At 43.2% G+C, this 19,473-nt stretch overlaps 1 protein-coding gene across 1 annotated transcript; it reads left to right on the top strand.

Moving 5' to 3' along the window:
- The first annotated feature begins 14,733 nt into the window (after positions 1-14,733).
- Positions 14,734-18,186, top strand: LOC125551306 (ATP-citrate synthase alpha chain protein 2). The gene is made up of 11 exons (XM_048714488.2): positions 14,734-14,985; positions 15,712-15,888; positions 15,971-16,213; positions 16,321-16,372; positions 16,478-16,592; positions 16,666-16,747; positions 16,930-17,025; positions 17,138-17,239; positions 17,320-17,436; positions 17,534-17,650; positions 17,851-18,186. Exons 1-11 carry the CDS (start codon positions 14,749-14,751, stop codon positions 17,920-17,922), a joined length of 1,410 nt encoding a protein of 469 aa, XP_048570445.2. The 5' UTR covers positions 14,734-14,748; the 3' UTR covers positions 17,923-18,186.
- Positions 18,187-19,473: the final 1,287 nt, after the last annotated feature.

Genomic DNA, 19,473 nt, shown 5'->3' with positions numbered 1-19,473 from the left:
ATGGAGATCAAGGTGTCGCGCCGGTGACGATGGTGATCATGACGGTGCTTCGGAGATGGAGATCACAAGCACAAGATGATGATGGCCATATCATATCACTTATATTGATTGCATGTGATGCTTATCTTTTATGCATCTTATCTTGCTTTGATTGACGGTAGCATTATAAGATGATCTCTCACTAAATTATCAAGAAGTGTTCTCCCTGAGTATGCACCGTTGCCAAAGTTCGTCGTGCCCAGACACCACGTGATGATCGGGTGTGATAAGCTCTACGTCCATCTACAACGGGTGCAAGCCAGTTTTGCACACGCAGAATACTCAGGTTAAACTTGACGAGCCTAGCATATGCAGATATGGCCTCGGAACACGGAGACCGAAAGGTCGAGCGTGAATCATATAGTAGATATGATCAACATAAACGATGTTCACCATTGAAAACTACTCCATCTCACGTGATGATCGGTCATGGTTTAGTTGATTTGGATCACGTAATCACTTAGAAGATTAGAGGGATGTCTATCTAAGTGGGAGTTCTTAAGTAATATGATTAATTGAACTTAAATTTATCATGATAGTATCTTACTTGTTTATGTTGATTGTAGATAGATGGCTCGTGCTGTTGTTCCGTTGAATTTTAATGCGTTCCTTGAGAAAGCAAAGTTGAAAGATGATGGTAGCAATACGGACTGGGTCCGTAACTTGAGGATTATCCTCATTGCTGCTCAGAAGAATTATGTCCTGGAAGCACCGCTGAGTGCCAGGCCTGCTGCTGGAGCAACACCAGATGTTATGAACGTCTGGCAGAGCAAAGCTGATGACTACTCGATAGTTCAGTGTGCCATGCTTTACGGCTTAGAATCGGGACTTCAACGACGTTTTGAACGTCATGGAGCATATGAGATGTTTCAGGAGTTGAAGTTAATATTTCAAGCAAATGCCCGGATTGAGAGATATGAAGTCTCCAATAAGTTCTATAGCTGCAAGATGGAGGAGAACAGTTCTGTCAGTGAGCATATACTCAAAATGTCTGGGTATAATAATCACTTGATTCAATTGGGAGTTAATCTTCCGGATGATTGCGTCATTGACAGAATTCTCCAATCACTGCCACCAAGCTACAAGAGCTTCGTGATGAACTATAATATGCAAGGGATGAACAAGACTATTCCCGAGCTCTTCGCAATGCTGGAAGCTGCGGAGGTAGAAATCAAGAAGGATCATCAAGTGTTGATGGTTAACAAAACCACTAGTTTCTAGAAAAAGGGCAAAGGGAAGAAGAAGGGGAACTTCAAGAAGAACGGCAAGCAAGTTGCTGCTCAAGAGAAGAAACCCAAGTCTGGACCTAAGCCTGAAACTGAGTGCTTCTATTGCAAGCAGACTGGTCACTGGAAGCGGAACTGCCCCAAGTATTTGGCGGATAAGAAGGATGGCAAGGTGAACAAAGGTATATGTGATATACATGTTATTGATGTGTACCTTACTAGAGCTCGCAGTAGCACCTGGGTATTTGATACTGGTTCTATTGCTAATATTTGCAACTCGAAACAGGGACTACGGAATAAGCGGGCACTGGCAAAGGACGAGGTGACGATGCGCGTGGAAAACGGTTCCAAAGTTGATGTGATCGCGGTCGGCACGCTACCTCTACATCTACCTTCGGGATTAATATTAGACCTAAATAATTGTTATTTGGTGCCAGCGTTGAGCATGAACATTATATCTGGATCTTGTTTAATGCGAGACGGTTATTCATTTAAATCAGAGAATAATGGTTGTTCTATTTATATGAGTAATATCTTTTATGGTCATGCACCCTTGAAGAGTGGTCTATTCTTATTGAATCTCGATAGTAGTAATACACATATTCATAATGTTGAAGCCAAAAGATGCAGAGTTGATAATGAAAGTGCAACTTATTTGTGGCACTGTCGTTTAGGTCATATCGGTATAAAGCGCATGAAGAAACTCCATACTGATGGACTTTTGGAACCACTTGATTATGAATCACTTGGTACTTGCGAACCATGCCTCATGGGCAAGATGACTAAAACACCGTTCTCCGGTACTATGGAGAGAGCAACAGATTTATTGGAAATCATACATACCGATGTATGTGGTCCGATGAATATTGAGGCTCGTGGCGGATATCGTTATTTTCTCACCTTCACAGATGATTTAAGCAGATATGGATATATCTACTTAATGAAACATAAGTCTGAAACATTTGAAAAGTTCAAAGAATTTCAGAGTGAAGTTGAAAATCATCGTAACAAGAAAATAAAGTTTCTACGATCTTATCGTGGAGGAGAATATTTGAGTTACGAGTTTGGTGTACATTTGAAAAACTGTGGAATAGTTTCGCAACTCACGCCACCTGGAACACCACAGCGTAATGGTGTGTCCGAACGTCGTAATCATACTTTACTAGATATGGTGCGATCTATGATGTCTCTTACTGATTTACCGCTATCGTTTTGGGGTTATGCTCTAGAGACGGCTGCATTCACGTTAAATAGGGCACCATCAAAATCCGTTGAGACGACGCCTTATGAACTGTGGTTTGGCAAGAAACCAAAGTTGTCGTTTCTTAAAGTTTGGGGCTGCGATGCTTATGTGAAAAAGCTTCAACCTGATAAGCTCGAACCCAAATCGGAGAAATGTGTCTTCATAGGATACCCAAAAGAAACTGTTGGGTACACCTTCTATCACAGATCCGAAGGCAAGACATTCGTTGCCAAGAATGGATCCTTTATAGAGAAGGAGTTTCTCTCGAAAGAAGTGAGTGGGAGGAAAGTAGAACTTGACGAGGTAACTGTACCTGCTCCCTTACTGGAAAGTAGTACATCACAGAAAACTGTTTCAGTGACACCTACACCAGTTAGTGAGGAAGCCAATGATAATGATCATGAAACTTCATATCAAGATACTACTGAACCTCGTAGATCAACCAGAGTAAGATCCGCACCAGAGTGGTACGGTAATCCTATTCTGCAAGTCATGCTACTAGATCATGATGAACCTACAAACTATGAAGAAGCGATGGTGAGCCCAGATTCCGCAAAGTGGCTTGAAGCCATGAAATCTGAGATGGGATCCATGTATGAGAACAAAGTATGGACTTTGGTTGACTTGCCCGATGATCGGCAAGCAATTGAGAATAAATGGATCTTTAAGAAGAAGACTAACGCTGATGGTAATGTTACTGTCTATAAAGCTCGACTTGTCGCAAAAGGTTTTCGGCAAGTTCAAGGGATTGACTACGATGAGACCTTCTCACCCGTAGCGATGCTTAAGTCCGTCCGAATCATGTTAGCGATTGCCGCATTTTATGATTATGAAATTTGGCAGATGGATGTCAAAACTGCATTCCTGAATGGATTTCTGGAAGAAGAGTTGTATATGATGCAGCCGGAAGGTTTTGTCGATCCAAAGGGAGCTAACAAAGTGTGCAAGCTCCAGCGATCCATTTATGGACTGGTGCAAGCCTCTCGGAGTTGGAATAAACGTTTTGATAGTGTGATCAAAGCATTTGGTTTTATACAGACTTTCGGAGAAGCCTGTATTTACAAGAAAGTGAGTGGGAGCTCTGTAGCATTTCTGATATTATATGTGGATGACATATTACTGATTGGAAATGATATAGAATTTCTGGATAGCATAAAGGGATACTTGAATAAAAGTTTTTCAATGAAAGACCTCGGTGAAGCTGCTTACATATTAGGCATTAAGATCTATAGAGATAGATCAAGACGCTTAATTGGACTTTCACAAAGCACATACCTTGACAAAATTTTGAAGAAGTTCAAAATGGATCAAGCAAAGAAAGAATTCTTGCCTGTGTTACAAGGTGTGAAGTTGAGTAAGACTCAATGCCCGACCACTGCAGAAGGTAGAGAGAATATGAAAGATGTTCCCTATGCATCAGCCATAGGATCTATCATGTATGCAATGCTGTGTACCAGACCTGATGTGTGCTTTGCTATAAGTTTAGCAGGGAGGTACCAAAGTAATCCAGGAGTGGATCACTGGACAGCGGTCAAGAACATCCTGAAATACCTGAAAAGGACTAAGGATATGTTTCTCGTATATGGAGGTGACAAAGAGCTCACCGTAAAAGGTTACGTTGATGCAAGCTTTGACACTGATCCGGACGATTCTAAATCGCAAACCGGATACGTGTTTACATTAAACGGTGGAGCTGTCAGTTGGTGCAGTTCTAAACAAAGCGTCGTAGCGGGATCTACATGTGAAGCGGAGTACATAGCTGCTTCGGAAGCAGCGAATGAAGGAGTTTGGATGAAGGAGTTCATATCCGATCTAGGTGTCATACCTAATGCATCGGGTCCAATGAAAATCTTTTGTGACAATACTGGTGCAATTGCCTTGGCAAAGGAATCCAGATTTCACAAAAGGACCAAACACATCAAGAGACGCTTCAATTCCATCCGGGATCTAGTCCAGGTGGGAGACATAGAGATTTGCAAGATACATACGGATCTGAATGTTGCAGACCCTTGACTAAGCCTCTTCCACGAGCAAAACATGATTAGCACCAATGCTCCATGGGTGTTAGAATCATTGCAGTGTAATCTAGATTATTGACTCTAGTGCAAGTGGGAGACTGAAGGAAATATGCCCTAGAGGCAATAATAAAGTTATTATTTATTTCCTTATATCATGATAAATGTTTATTATTCATGCTTGAATTGTATTAACCGGAAACATAATACATGTGTGAATACATAGACAAACAGAGTGTCACTAGTATGCCTCTACTAGACTAGCTCGTTAATCAAAGATGGTTATGTTTCCTAACCATAGACAAAGGAGTTGTTATTTGATTAACGAGGTCACATCATTAGTTGAATGATCTGATTGACATGACCCATTCCATTAGCTTAGCACCCGATCGTTTAGTATGTTGCTATTGCTTTCTTCATGACTTATACATGTTCCTATGACTATGAGATTATGCAACTCCCGTTTGCCGGAGGAACACTTTGGGTGCTACCAAACGTCACAACGTAACTGGGTGATTATAAAGGAGCATTACAGGTGTCTCCAAAGGTAGATGTTGGGTTGGCGTATTTCAAGATTAGGATTTATCACTCCGATTGTCGGAGAGGTATCTCAGGGCCCTCTCGGTAATACACATCACATAAGCCTTGCAAGCATTACAACTAATATGTTAGTTGTGAGATGATGTATTACGGAACGAGTAGAGAGACTTGCCGGTAACGAGATTGAACTAGGTATTGGATACCGACGATCGAATCTCAGGCAAGTAACATACCGATGACAAAGGGAACAAGGTATGTTGTTATGCGGTCTGACCGATAAAGATCTTCGTAGAATATGTAGGAGCCAATATGGGCATCCAGGTCCCGCTATTGGTTATTGACCGGAGACATGTCTCGGTCATGTCTACATTGTTCTCGAACCCGTAGGGTCCGCACGCTTAAGGTTACGATGACAGTTATATTATGAGTTTATGCATTTTGATGTACCGAAGGTTGTTCGGAGTCCTGGATGTGATCACGAACATGACGAGGAGTCTCTAAATGGTCGAGACGTAAAGATTGATATATTGGAAGCCTATGTTTGGACATCGGAAGTGTTCCGGGTGAAATCGGGATTTTACCGGAATACCGGGAGGGTTACCGGAACCCCCCGGGAGCTATATGGGCCATAGTGGGCCTTAGTGGAAAAGAGAAGGGGCTGCCCTAGATGGGCTGCGCCCGCCCCCCCCTTCCCCTAGTCCTATTAGGACTAGGAGAGGTGGCCGGCCCCCTCCTCCTCTTTTCCCCTCCAAGGAATCCTAGTTGGACTAGGATTGGAGGGGGAATCCTACTCCCAGAGGGAGTAGGACTCTCCTGCGCCTCCCTCCTTGGCCGGCCAGCCTCCCCCCTCTACTCCTTTATATACGGAGGCAGGGGACACCTCTAGACACACAAGTTGATCCACGTGATCTATTCCTTAGCCGTGTGCGGTGCCCCCTGCCACCATATTCCTCGATAATACTGTAGCGGAGTTTAGGCGAAGCCCTGCTGCTCTAGTACATCAAGATCGTCACCACGCCGTCGTGCTGACGGAACTCTTCCCCGACACTTTGCTGGATCGGAGTCCGGGGATCGTCATCGAGCTGAACGTGTGCTCGAACTCGGAGGTGCCGTAGTTTCGGTACTTGATCGGTTGGATTGTGAAGACGTACGACTACTTCCTCTACGTCGCGTCATCGCTTCCGCAGTCGGTCTGCGTTGAGTACGTAGACAACACTCTCCCCCTCGTTGCTATGCATCACATGATCTTGCGTGTGCGTAGGAAATTTTTTTGAAATTACTACGAAACCCAACAACATTGCCAGGGGGTGCCGTTCCGCCTCCCCTGTTCTGTCAAATCCGCAGTCTGCCGCGATTTCTGTTCCACCTGCCATAGCAAGCTCCGATGCACGCAGACCGCCTTTGACTCGTGCTTCCACGGATTTGTAGGGTAATCCTATCCCCCCCCCATTACTACCTTACCTACCAACACCGCAATTCCTTCTCCATCTCCTCCCAATCCCCCTCCACCAGAGCGCAGGCCTGCTTTCCCTGCCTCATACACGCAGTGGCAATCCAACCAGCACGCGAGCTTGGCAAGCATGGCGACCTTCCCCTTCGATCCGTCGCCGTTCGTTCCCAGAGGGCATCAGGCGATTCAAGTGGAAGGGCGGCCCGCTCGTGTTCAAGTGATCTCAGCTCCGTCTGCTCTAGTTCATGAAGAGTGGGCAATTGCTACCTTCATCCCAATGCCAGATCTTCAGGTACCATTTGCTAATGTTAGACAGCTTTTGGGCGAGTTTATCCGTGATGAAAAGGATCTTGATTTCTCTGAGATTTGTCCCTGCCCCTTTGGGCAAGCATATGTTAAGTTAAATTCTGCTTTCGATAGAGATGCTCTGGTTTCTCAAAGCCTGCATGTATTTGGATACATTCATGTCATTTTTCAAAGGCATAATCAAGGTTTGAACTGGAGGAATATGAATCTGACTAGGGATGTCTGGGTCCTTCTTATTGGTTTTCCCTTTGATAAATGAGAGATCCATGAGGTAGCGAATGTGGTTAGGAGTTTTGGCAGGCTGGTGCTTTGGGACAGAGCCAGGAGCACCAAGACTGCGCTGATGGTTAAGGTTAAAGTTGATGCTCTCAGAGATATTCCTGCTAGCCTTGTGGTGGGTGAAAGTGATTCTAGCTCTGCAGAATCTTGGACAGTTCCAGTGGTGATCATCCAGCAAGAACTCTTGGGAGGTGGGCCTCCGGATGAAGATCCTGTCCCAAACAATGGAAATCCTCATCCTCAGCCTATCAATCCGAATTTCCATCCCAATCAACTCAACCACTTCCTGGGGCCAATCCAGCAACATCAGGCTGAGGATGCAGATCCCAACTTGGATGTCAATGAAGAACCTCTCGAAGCAGATGAAGAGATGCCTGGATGGGGTCACTGGGCTCTCCCAGCTAACCACATTGATCAAGAATTGGAAGATGGAGAATTTATTAAACTTGCTGAACTGATGCAACCCCTGGATATCCCAGATAATGACAATATCCCTGCTGAACTGCCAGATGTGGATGATCACAGTGGTTTAACTCTTTCTCTGGGCTCAAATGAGATCTTAGAGCAGGAGCAGCATGTTCCAATCTTGGAGGGAAATGCGGTTTTGAATCTGTTGGGCCAGTTTGAGCCCATGGCAAATATCAATGGGCCTTTGGAACCCTTGGCTCCTAGGCCTGATCTGAACCTGGCTGGGCCTGATCTAAACCTGGCTGGGCCTGATCTGAACCTGGTTGGGCTTTTGGAGGCCCATCCACCCCAACCTGGGCTAGATGTTTATGAGGATGGACATCTTGGTCTTGATTTGCCCCTGGCTGAACAATTTATACCTGAAGATCCCCTGGCAGCACCAGTTTTGCAAACTGAGGAGCCAATTGCTGATGCATCTTTGCACACTAAGAATGTTCATGCTCTGCCAGTGCTAGACCTTAACTCTGTGCCTCCAGCCTTTTCTATCAACTGGGAATTGAATGAAGATGAGAATCTAAGCCCTATTATTAAGCTTGCTGACCCAACAGTGGATTTTGTTACAGCCTCACCTGGTACTGGCTACAGCTCTCCTGTGGATGAAGAAATTGAGATTATTGAGCAGCCACTTAGTGATAATCACAAAGGTTCATCTGGTGACACTCCAAGCTCAACTCTGCTAGCTCAACCTCTAGATGCTTGCTCTGAAACTCAACCTTCAGACACCTCAGCCCCTCCACCTGGATTCCCAATCAAAGGCAGATTCCTTCAGCTTGTCAGAAGCACTGAACACTCAGAATTCTTTGCTGAATCTCTCAAGGACCAGGATAATCTATCTGCAGCAGGATTGAAAGAATGGTCCCAGGACTTTGCTACTGCCATAGAGGGCTCCCAACATGTTACAGTGCTTGCAGACTGGGTAATGTTCTTTTCTTTTGCCCTTTTGGATCCTCTCAGATTTGATTGGGCTAAGAATTTCCTCTTTTCACATATGTGGAGCATTAATATGGAGAACTCTGCTCTTTTTACATTCCTAAAAAATGCCCTCTTTCTATGGCTCCATCATGTTCACAGGATCTCAATGGACAAGAACACAGTCAACCTTTCTCCATGCCTCAAGCTGGGAAGAACAAGAAAAGTAAACTTGCAGAACACATCACTTCCTCTACTAGTGCCTTGCATCTCAAGGGGAAGAGAAAAGAGAGAGCTCCTGTGGTAGAGTTTGAGGTAAGATGCAGTTTGAGATTACAGCAACTGTGTAATGGTTTCAAGAAAAAATCCTACCAAGATAGGAACTGTCTTCCCTGCCATGCAAAACCTCCCCTATGCAGCAGTAAAATTGTTAAAAATCTTAACTCTTCTTATTGCAAGGTGGATGCTAAGGACACATCTGAAGAGGTGTTGGCCAAGAAAAGATCTAAGCAAGGAGGCAGAGGGAAGGACAGCAAGGAATAGAAGAGTTTCTCACCCTGCCAAAAGTTCCTGTGCTATGTATAACTGCATGTGGTCACAAATGTCCTTGAAACTTTGTATTTTGATGCCTTTTCAGACTGTAAGGATGAGATCCTGGCTGTACTGTATTATGTCTGCACTTTCTAGCTCTATTTGCTGGCTTTTGTACTCTGGATGTTATGTTTTCCTCTGGTTAGGCTATCAGTTGGTCAGCACAGTTTATTGCAATGAGTAGATCTTGAAATATTCTTAATTGGAATGTCAAAGGTTTAAACTCTCATAACAAGTGGCTATCCATTTCCAACAAAATCCAAGAAAATAATTGCTCTATAATCTGCCTGCAAGAAACCAAAAGAGAGCATCTTGACAGTGAATACTTGAAAAAATTCTGCTTTGCTAGAATAAATAAGTTTGACTATGTTCCATCAGTGGGAACATCTGGAGGGCTTTTAATTGCTTGGAATGAGAATTTTGTCCATGGGGAATGTCTCTTTAAAAACTCCTACTCCATCTCTACCAGGTTCACTTCTGTCCACACAGTTAGCTCTTGGATTTTAACAAACATTTATGGGCCTTGTGACATAGAGGGTAAAGCAGACTTTCTGGATTGGTTTCAAAATATTCAAATGCCTTCAGACACAGATTGGGTTATTGCAGGAGACTTCAATTACATTAGATATCTTGATAACAGAAACAGAGGGCCTAGAGATTTCCATAACATGATGAAGTTTAATGAAGCTATTAGTACTTTGGGTCTAGTGGAAATTCCTCTCAAAGGCAAAAAATTCACTTGGAGCAACATGCAAGAGGCATCACTTTTGGAAAAACTAGACTGGGTCTTCACTTCAGAGCATTGGACTACTTCCTATCCCAATACTTTAGTTCTTCCTCTCTCTAAGCCTGTCTCAGATCACACTCCTTGTATCATCAAGATTGGAACTTCGATTCCAACGTCCAATATATTCAGGTTTGAAAACTACTGGCTTGAACATCCTGATTTCCAGGCAGTAGTGGAAAGAATTTGGCACCAACAAGTGGATGAAATGGATGCTGCCAAAGTTATCACATCCAAATTTAAAATACTAAGAAAGGGTTTGAAAATCTGGTCCAAGTCCATTTCTAATCTGACTGCCATCATCCATGCCTCCAATGATTTAATTGCCTTTTGGGACACTATTGAGGAGTTTCGTATGCTCTCCACTGTAGAGTCCAATGGCAGGGAGATTTTAAAAGCCCATCTTCTGAAATTCTTGGATTATCAGAGAACATATTGGAAACAAAGGGCTACCATTAAATGGGTGAAATTTGGGGATGAAAATTCTAAATTCTTTCAGGCCAAAGCTACTCTGAAATACATGCATAATCACATCTCTGTGCTACAAGATGAATCAGGAAATGAATTTACTGATCACAATGCCAAAGCTTCCATCCTCAGAACAACATTTAAGGAGAGACTTGGGCAATCCAACAACACCTGTAACCTCCTACATTTGCAAGATTTGCTCACCAGAAGAAATGATTTGCAGTGTCTAGAAGAGCCATTCTCCAAACAGGAAATTGATGTAGTGATAAAAGAGATGCCCACAAATAAAGCACTTGGGCCAGATGGTTTCAATGGTAATTTCATCAAGGCTTGCTGGCATATTTTTTCTACAGACTTCTATAAACTCATAGAAAATTTTCACCAAGGGAATTGCCAGCTGGAGAGCATCAATGCTTCTTACATTACTCTGATCCCTAAGAAGGATGCTCCAATTAATGCCAATGACTTCAGGCCAATATCTCTACTAAACTGCTCCATTAAGATCATTACCAAACTTCTTGCAAACAGACTGCAAAAGGTGATTCTTAACTTGGTCCACCCGCACCAGTATGGCTTTCTCAAGTGCAGAACAATCCAAGACTGTCTGGCATGGGCTTTTGAATATTTGCATCAGTGCAACATGTCCAAAACGCAAATCTTAGTTCTAAAGCTGGATTTTGAAAATGCTTTTGACCTCATTGAGCATTCCACTATAATGACTATTTTTAAGGCCAGAGGATTTGGAGATAAATGGTTAATGTGGATGGACAAAATTTTCACTTCTCGTACATCCTCTATTCTCCTCAATGGTGTACCTGGAAAAGTCTTGCACTGCAAGAGAGGTGTCAGGCAAGGGGACCCACTTTCTCCTCTGCTATTTGTACTGGCTGCTGATCTCCTTCAATCTATTCTCAATGCAGCAATGAGCACCAACCTCATCCATTCTCCCCTGCAACACTCTTCATGTCCAGACTTCCCTGTCATTCAGTATGCTGATGACACCATTTTGGTTCTCCCTGCAAATTCTAGTCAAATCAATCAAGTTAAAAGCATGTTGCTACACTTTGCAGATTTCACTGGCTTGCGAGTCAATTACCACAAGTCAGTTCTGGTACCCATGCATGTAACAGCAAGCAACCTCCAGGGTATTTTGAACATCTTGGGGTCCCAACAAGGAGGCTTTCCCTTCACTTATCTGGGATTGCCAATGGGTATTGCCAAGCCAAAGGTTGAAGATTTCCAACCTATTATGCAACAGATTGAGAGAAGACTCACAGGCTGCTCTACAATGCTCTCTTATGATGGAAGAATTTTGCTTCTCAAGTCTGTTTTGCTGCCCCGCCAATCTTCTTCAGGTGCACCCTTTCCTTGCCAGCTGGGGTTATTGATCAGATTAATAAATATCTCAGAAACTTCCTCTGGAGAAAATTTGGTGAAGAGCATAGAGGCATGTGTCTAGTTGCTTGGGACAAGGTTTGTAGGCCAAAAAAGCAGGGCGGCCTTGGGATTTTGGATATTAAAACTCACAATGAGGCTCTACTAATGAAAAATATTTACAAGTTCCTCAATAAGGAAAATGTTCCCTGGGTTAATCTAGTATGGGAGACATATTACTCTGAAGCTCCACCAACAGATGCCCAGCAGGGCTCTTTCTGGTGGAAGTCCCACCCGAAACTTCTACCAAAATTCAAAAGAGTCTCCACATGCTCAGCTCACTCTGGAGATTCCATTCTCTTTTGGTATGATTCATGGAGCACCACCCCCCTAAAGGAACAGTTTGCGCAGCTCCATTCCTTTGCAAAAGATGACAAAATCACCCTCAAGTCTTTTATGGATACTTCAGATCACACTGAACTTTTCAACTTGCCTCTCTCAAATTTGGCCTTTGAACAGCTCACAGAACTGGAATCTTCTCTCCCAACTTTGAACAGCCAGCAGCCAGATAAATGGATATGTAACAAGCACCCAAGGAACTTTTCCTCAATGAAAATGTACAAGGAGATTGTTGGCACCCATGAGGAGCACCCTTTTTCAAACTCATCTGGAAAAGCACAGCCAGGCTCAAACATAAAATCTTCTTTTGGCTTATTGCTCGTGATTGAGTCAACACTAGAGACATGCTTATTAGGAGGGGAATGCACCTGGATGACAAAAGTTGTCCCTCATGTTCACATAATTGTGATGAAATCTTGATGCACATGTTGTGGGACTGTGATTTTGCATGTGCATGCTGGGACCAGATTATCCCTAACAGGCTAAGAGGCACCTCAGTGTTTGAAAATTCTCTTCTTGCTGCAAGGCTTCTGCCGAAGGAATTTGCTCTTGAAGTAATTATGACTGGATGCTGGGCCATTTGGACTCAGAGAAATGGAAAGGTTTTCAAAAACATCCAACACACTACGCAGACTTGGAAGGCTTCTTTCAAAAATGAGCTGCTTCTTCTTCAGCACAAGATCAAGGATAAGCACTCCACTGCTTTTTTACAATGGGTGTTGAATAATTTTTAAGTTATATACCATGTTAGAGAAAACTGGAGTAGGTTGATTTTTTGTTGCTGTACTTTGTACCTTTTATTTTATTTATATAAATGAAAATATACCGTAGAACGATTGTTCTACGGTTCTGGGCTTCAAAAAAATAGGCAACCAAATAAATTGAGATGCATGGTGTATCATCCCATGAAAAGTGAGTAGTGGTAGAAAAAATTTACACATAATGGGATGCCGAAAATCGTACATGATCTACTCTCAAGGTCGACAGAAGCCATAATGGTGCCAAGCAGGTGAAACAACTGTGATAATTCATGTGTGGTCGTGGCTGAGAGGACCGACTTGAGCTTGCCATACCAAGAGCCATGCACAAATTGTGATCTTACCGAGCAGTATTTTTAACATCAGAAAGGAAAAGGATATGAAACCAATCCACCAGGTGTTTCTCGGTGCACCATGTGCCATCCGTAAGGATATGGTTTGTTCATCTCCCAACGCGCAAGTGGTTGCATTCTATACTAGGGGAACAAATGTGTAAACAGTTTTCATAATGGGTGTGGTGTCTACCCGGAGTGAACATGCATCCCTAATCACTCCTAAACCAATTCTAGCATGGTAAATTATTTCCTTGCAGTATCTACTCCCTCCGTCCTTTTTACTCTGCATATTAGGTTTGTCCGAAATCAATCTCATCCAACTTTGACCAAGTTTATATAAAAAATTATAGACATTCACACAACAACACCAATATCATTAGATTCATCTTGGAATATATTTTCATATTATATTTATTAGATATTATAGATGCTAATAATTTCTAATATAAATTTGGTCAAACTTAGCAAAGTTTGACTTTCTGCAAATCTAATGTGCAGAGTAAAAAGGACCGGAGGGAATACTCAACAAGCTTGCAAAACATGCTTGTGCTCTGAGTTCTCTAACGCCTAATCTGCCACATTCTTTTGCAGGACGGCTTTGGTTCAACGCCCATGTAGTGACCGCCATGTTCCTGCTTGCATTTTTCAGAAAAAGGAACACATGATCTTGTATATTTTTTGTAAGCTATAATCAGGCCACATAACACACAACATGAAATGTCACGGGACTGTGGATAGTACCGCATTGCTCTTTTCAATCTATCGCCCCAGGACAGGAGTCCAGGCATCCACCCCGGTAGGCATCCATCAATATTCTGAATCACTGGGTTGCGGCATGTGTTATGTAATCTTACAAGTGGACAAGGGCAAACATGATAGGTTCAGGGCAGGGAGTCAATTGGGCAGCCCAAAATTTGCACGACTTTTGTAGCCAAAATATCACCCATATTAAGAGACACAAACATACTCTTAAGATAGTTGATTTTTAGGCCAGAGAATTCCAAAAATACTGTGAGAATTTTCTTAATTACTCTAGCCTAGTCAACATTACCCTTAAGCAAAATCAACATATCATCTACATATTGTAGAACTGGAAAAGGTTTTTGGCAGTGCAAGGCGTGAATGAGAAGTCCATCAGTGAATGTATGGCCGCACATCCCCTGTAAGACGTCTTCGATTTCTTATCGCATTCTCAAGATATAATTTTATTTTCTATGTTAAGAATACCACGAATATCATTTCTTTGCTAAATTTCACATGAGAGTGGAACAATCAACCAGTTTGTTGACAAATATTTTCTTGGACAATTTGATTTTTAACTATTTTTTAGATTTTACATTCATAAGAGGTGCACATGTACCCAATTTTCGTTATTTTTCTTTCTATATTGTTTTTTTAAAAGCATTCTTTTTAGTACTCCTTCTGTTCATTTTTATAAAACCTTGAAGACATTTCAGATAATATGTAAAACAGCCTATTTTGAGTTGTCTAAAACGACTTACAAAAATAAACGGAGGGAGCAGTACATTGGTTGGTTGCTTGGATCCCATCTAACACGATATATATGCAACCTCCTGGTTGCGCTACGCTACCGGCACCAAGCACACTGGCACCTACCATAGCTCTACTCCGCTTCGAGTCCACAGCACCTCGCGCGCGCTCTACCCACCATAAGCCTTCGGGCCTTCCGGGAGCCCAAGCCATGGCGCGCAAGAAGATCCGGGAGTACGACTCCAAGCGCCTCCTCAAGGAGCACCTCAAGCGCCTGGCCGGCATCGACCTGCACATCCTCTCCGCCCAGGTCAGTCACCACCCACTCTGATCTGGAATTTCGAGAAGTTTTTCTTTTTGAGCGATACCTGGTTGGATCTCTGCATATTCTCGCATGATCCGGGCGGCCTGGAAGATTGCATTGATCCAGCTCGGACGAGCAGTGATAAGCCAATGCAGAACTGCCATTCTAATAAGTTTAGGGCCGAAACAGTTCCTCGTTTAGGATGGAGATCTGGCTCGAGATCGTGCCAAGAAGCAATTTATCTGCATTGGTGATTGAGAGTCCCATTACTGGAACTGTTCTTCGTGAGGTCTTTGGGAATAAAGCCAAAGGTGCAGTTTGGTACTGGCGGTTGTGTTAGGTGCAACAAATCTTTCAAAAATTATTGTCGTCTTACTTAGATCCGAAGTTGTCCTGCACCGTGTGATATAGTTTGTCGATTATTTGCAAATGGTTAGTTATGTCTTGCACTGTGTGATACGCAGGAGGGTGACAGTGACACTCTGGGTATTCACCATTTCTTTTGTTACTTTTGGGTATTCATCATTTCTTTTGTTACTTTTGGAGTCTGCCGTCATTCCGAATCGATAGGCCTGGTTTACATAAATCGAAATCTGAACATTTGAAAAAATAGATCGTTATCCGAGTGACTCCAGTCTTAAATAATGGTTCTGATTTGAAATGGTCTATCTATATTTGATATCTGACAAGGTTTGTTTGACTGATCTGATCCTGTAAGTTGTTTACTGAAAGGTCACACAATCGACGGACTTTGCGGAGCTTGTGAACCAGCATCCATGGCTGTCGACCACCAAACTGGTTGTGAAGCCTGACATGCTGTTCGGGAAGCGTGGGAAGAGTGGCCTTGTGGCACTCAACCTGGATGTAGCCCAAGTCAAGGAGTTTGTGAAGGAGCGGTTGGGAGTCGAGGTAATTGAAGGCCATTCTTATCCTTTGTGTGCATGAGAACGAAGTGAATTCTGATCTATGTGTGCATGTTTGATTTATTCAGGTCGAGATGGGTGGCTGCAAAGCTCCAATTACCACCTTCATAGTTGAGCCGTTTGTCCCCCACGATCAAGAGTACTACCTTTCAGTTGTGTCTGAAAGGTTGGGTAGCACCATTAGCTTCTCGGAATGTGGAGGCATTGAAATCGAGGAGAACTGGGACAAGGTTAAGACAGTCTTTCTTCCGACTGAGAAGCCAATGACACCTGATGCTTGTGCTCCCTTGATTGCAACCCTTCCACTGGAGGTACCTATACTGTAACGCTACTTACCTCATTACCTTGCGTTGTTGATTTCATTAGCTTGCTGTGTGTCACATGTTGATAATAGTTTCACTGTCTGTTTGTTTATCAGGCACGCGGAAAGATTGGTGATTTCATCAAAGGAGTGTTTGCTGTCTTCCAAGGTGCTGCAGATTTGGAGAGGGCCTACTTGTCATTAGTAGTAATGTTATTCGTCATTAGCTTTCTCGGCTTCCCATATTCACAATAAATTTGCTCCTCTTTTGCAGACTTAGATTTCTCATTTATTGAGATGAACCCATTCACCATGGTGAATGGGGAGCCATATCCGCTGGACATGAGAGGAGAATTGGATGACACTGCTTCTTTCAAGAACTTCAAGAAGTTAGTTTCTTGATCCCCAGTGGTATGATTCTCCATGTGATTGTTGTATTAAACAGTTCTGACAAAATTGCAGGTGGGGAAATTTAGAATTCCCTCTACCATTCGGCAGAGTTCTCAGTTCTACAGAAAGTTTTATCCATGAGCTGGACGATAAGGTATTATCCAACATCTGGAATCACATTTCTGTTTTTTTTCTTTTCCTTTTTCCACCTGAAGTATGAATTACCAATTACTAACATTACCTAGGTTTGCACACGAGTGTAATATAAATACTTGCACTGACCTGTATGATTTGTTGAGCTATGCGTTGAGTGTGGTATGGTATCCATTCTTTCAGACCAGCGCGTCTTTGAAGTTCACAGTTTTGAACCCAAAGGGACGCATCTGGACAATGGTTGCTGGAGGTGGTGCCAGTGTCATATACGCTGACACGGTAAGCACGCCTTTTTGCCTGATTCTAAGTTAGCTGTGGGGGTATTCCATGTTACCATCTGTTGACCAGAATTGGCTTGTATACATGACTAAAGTTTTCTTTGGTTTGCCAGGTTGGAGATTTGGGATATGCTTCAGAGTTAGGAAATTATGCAGAATACAGTGGTGCTCCCAACCAGGAGGAGGTTCTGCAGTATGCTAGAGTAGTACTTGATGTAAGCATTCAAGATAACATTTTATGACACTACTCTTCACTTCATGTAGGTTCATATGTTAACAATATTATTCAATGCAGTGTGCGACTGCGGACCCTGATGGCCGCAAGAGAGCCCTTCTCATTGGAGGTGGTATAGCCAACTTCACTGATGTCGCTGCCACTTTTAGTGGCATCATTCAGGCATTAAGAGAGAAGGTATACAGTAGCACTTAACCTGCAACTCTGGCTAGTGTTGTATTCTCCTTTTACTTCCGCATCTAATTTGCCACCTCACTATAAAATATACTTTCAGGAATCCAAGTTAAAGGCATCCAGGATGCACCTCTATGTTCGACGAGGTGGTCCAAATTACCAAACTGGACTGGCGAAAATGCGCAAGCTTGGTGCAGAAATCGGTGTTCCGATTGAGGTACTGTTGTAGTCTATCTCCTAGGTATCTTATGCACAAAGCTCGCGCTGAACTATTTCCATTGCTATGAAAAAATCTTCATCGGTTTGTTCAACATAAAACACTCACCGAAAACGAAAGCCCATCTGTTTCTGGTTGGTGGTTCAGAGCCGCTATCCCTGTACAGGTGAGCTGATTATGTCTTGAACAATCCACTGCAGGTGTATGGACCGGAAGAGACAATGACTGGCATCTGCAAGCAAGCAATTGAATGCATTACGGCGGCATCATAAATCAGGATACAGTTCAGAAGTAGTTTGAGATCTACAAACAAGAAACTGGCTGCCGCATAAATGAGAGCATAGTGGCATTAGGTTCACATCACATGGTTGATTAGTTTCTTCAGAAGTTATTTGAACAAAGACACATATATTGTTATCGTAAAGGAACCTGTACTGTTGTAGTGTGTCAAACAGAAGATTTATTACCATGCAAACCGGTATGTCCGTAGCCTGTTACAAGCACGGAATTGCAATGATCTTGATTGGACTGCCTCATACACACCTGCTATTGGGTTTGTTGTGTTACTGAACTTGTTCAGAAATTGCATGTCCTCACAACTTTCTAGAGAAGCTGCACTCCATGAGAATATGCCTCCTATTTGCCGCGTAGGTCGCTGTGTAGCGACCTAGCGCACAACCCACCCACCCGCCTGTCCAGGGTATGGCCAGCCCATTTTGATTTTTTTCCACCGGTTTTGGGAAGGTTCTAAAACCTTCCTTGAGTCGGGTTTTTCTTTTTCATTTCTATTTTGGCCTGGTTATTTATTTATTTACTTATGGAGAGATATAGGGAGCAAAAGAAGGACTTGCATATGGTGTTCATTGATTTGGAGAAGGCTTATGATAAGATACCGCGGAATGTCATGTGGTGGGCCTTGGAGAAACACAAAGTCCCAGCAAAATACATTACCCTCATCAAGGACATGTACGATAATGTTGTGACAAGTGTTCGAACAAGTAATGTCGACACTGATGACTTCCCGATTAAGATAGGACTGCATCAGGGGTCAGCTTTGAGCCCTTATCTTTTTGCATTGGTGATGGATGAGGTCACAAGGGATATACAAGGAGATATCCCATGGTGTATGCTCTTTGCGGATGATGTGGTGCTAGTTGACGATAGTCGGACGGGGGTAAATAGGAAGTTAGAGTTATGGAGACAAACCTTGGAATCGAAAGGGTTTAGGCTTAGTAGAACTAAAACCGAGTACATGATGTGCGGTTTCAGTACTACTAGGTGTGAGGAGGAGGTTAGCCTTGATGGCCAGGTGGTACCTCAGAAGGACACCTTTCGGTATTTGGGGTCAATGCTGCAGGATGATGGGGGTATTGATGAAGATGTGAACCATCGAATCAAAGCCGGATGGATGAAGTGGCGCCAAGCTTCTGGCATTCTCTGTGACAAGAGAGTGCCACAAAAGTTAAAAGGCAAGTTCTACAGGACGGCGGTTCGACCCGCAATGTTGTATGGCGCTGAGTGTTGCCCGACTAAAAGGCGACATGTTTAACAGTTACGTGTGGCGGAGATGCGTATGTTGAGATGGATGTGTGGCCACACGAGGAAGGATCGAGTCCGGAATGATGATATACGAGATAGAGTTGGGGTAGCACCAATTGAAGAGAAGCTTATCCAACATCGTCTAAGATGGTTTGGGCATATTCAGCGCAGGCCTCCAGAAGCTTCGGTGCATAGTGGACGGCTAAAGCGTGCGGAGAATGTCAAGAGAGGGCGGGGTAGACCAAATTTGACATGAGAGGAGTCCGTTAAGAGAGAGCTAGCTA

Source organism: Triticum urartu, chromosome 4A (genome assembly GCF_056163025.1).
Source record: "Triticum urartu cultivar PI428250 chromosome 4A, HENAU_Tu73, whole genome shotgun sequence".
NCBI lineage: Eukaryota > Viridiplantae > Streptophyta > Magnoliopsida > Poales > Poaceae > Triticum > Triticum urartu.
Note: the sequence above shows the minus strand (reverse complement) of the source record. Positions and strands in the feature narration are given on the sequence as shown.

Coding starts and splice junctions, on each gene's coding strand:
- LOC125551306 (XM_048714488.2), top strand. CDS start 14,749: ATGCAACCTCCTGGTTGCGCTACGCTACCGGCACCAAGCACACTGGCA. Junction 16,748..16,929: donor TCCATGAGCTGGACGATAAG/GTATTATCCAAC, acceptor CCATTCTTTCAG/ACCAGCGCGTCTTTGAAGTT. Junction 17,437..17,533: donor TTCAGGCATTAAGAGAGAAG/GTATACAGTAGC, acceptor ATATACTTTCAG/GAATCCAAGTTAAAGGCATC.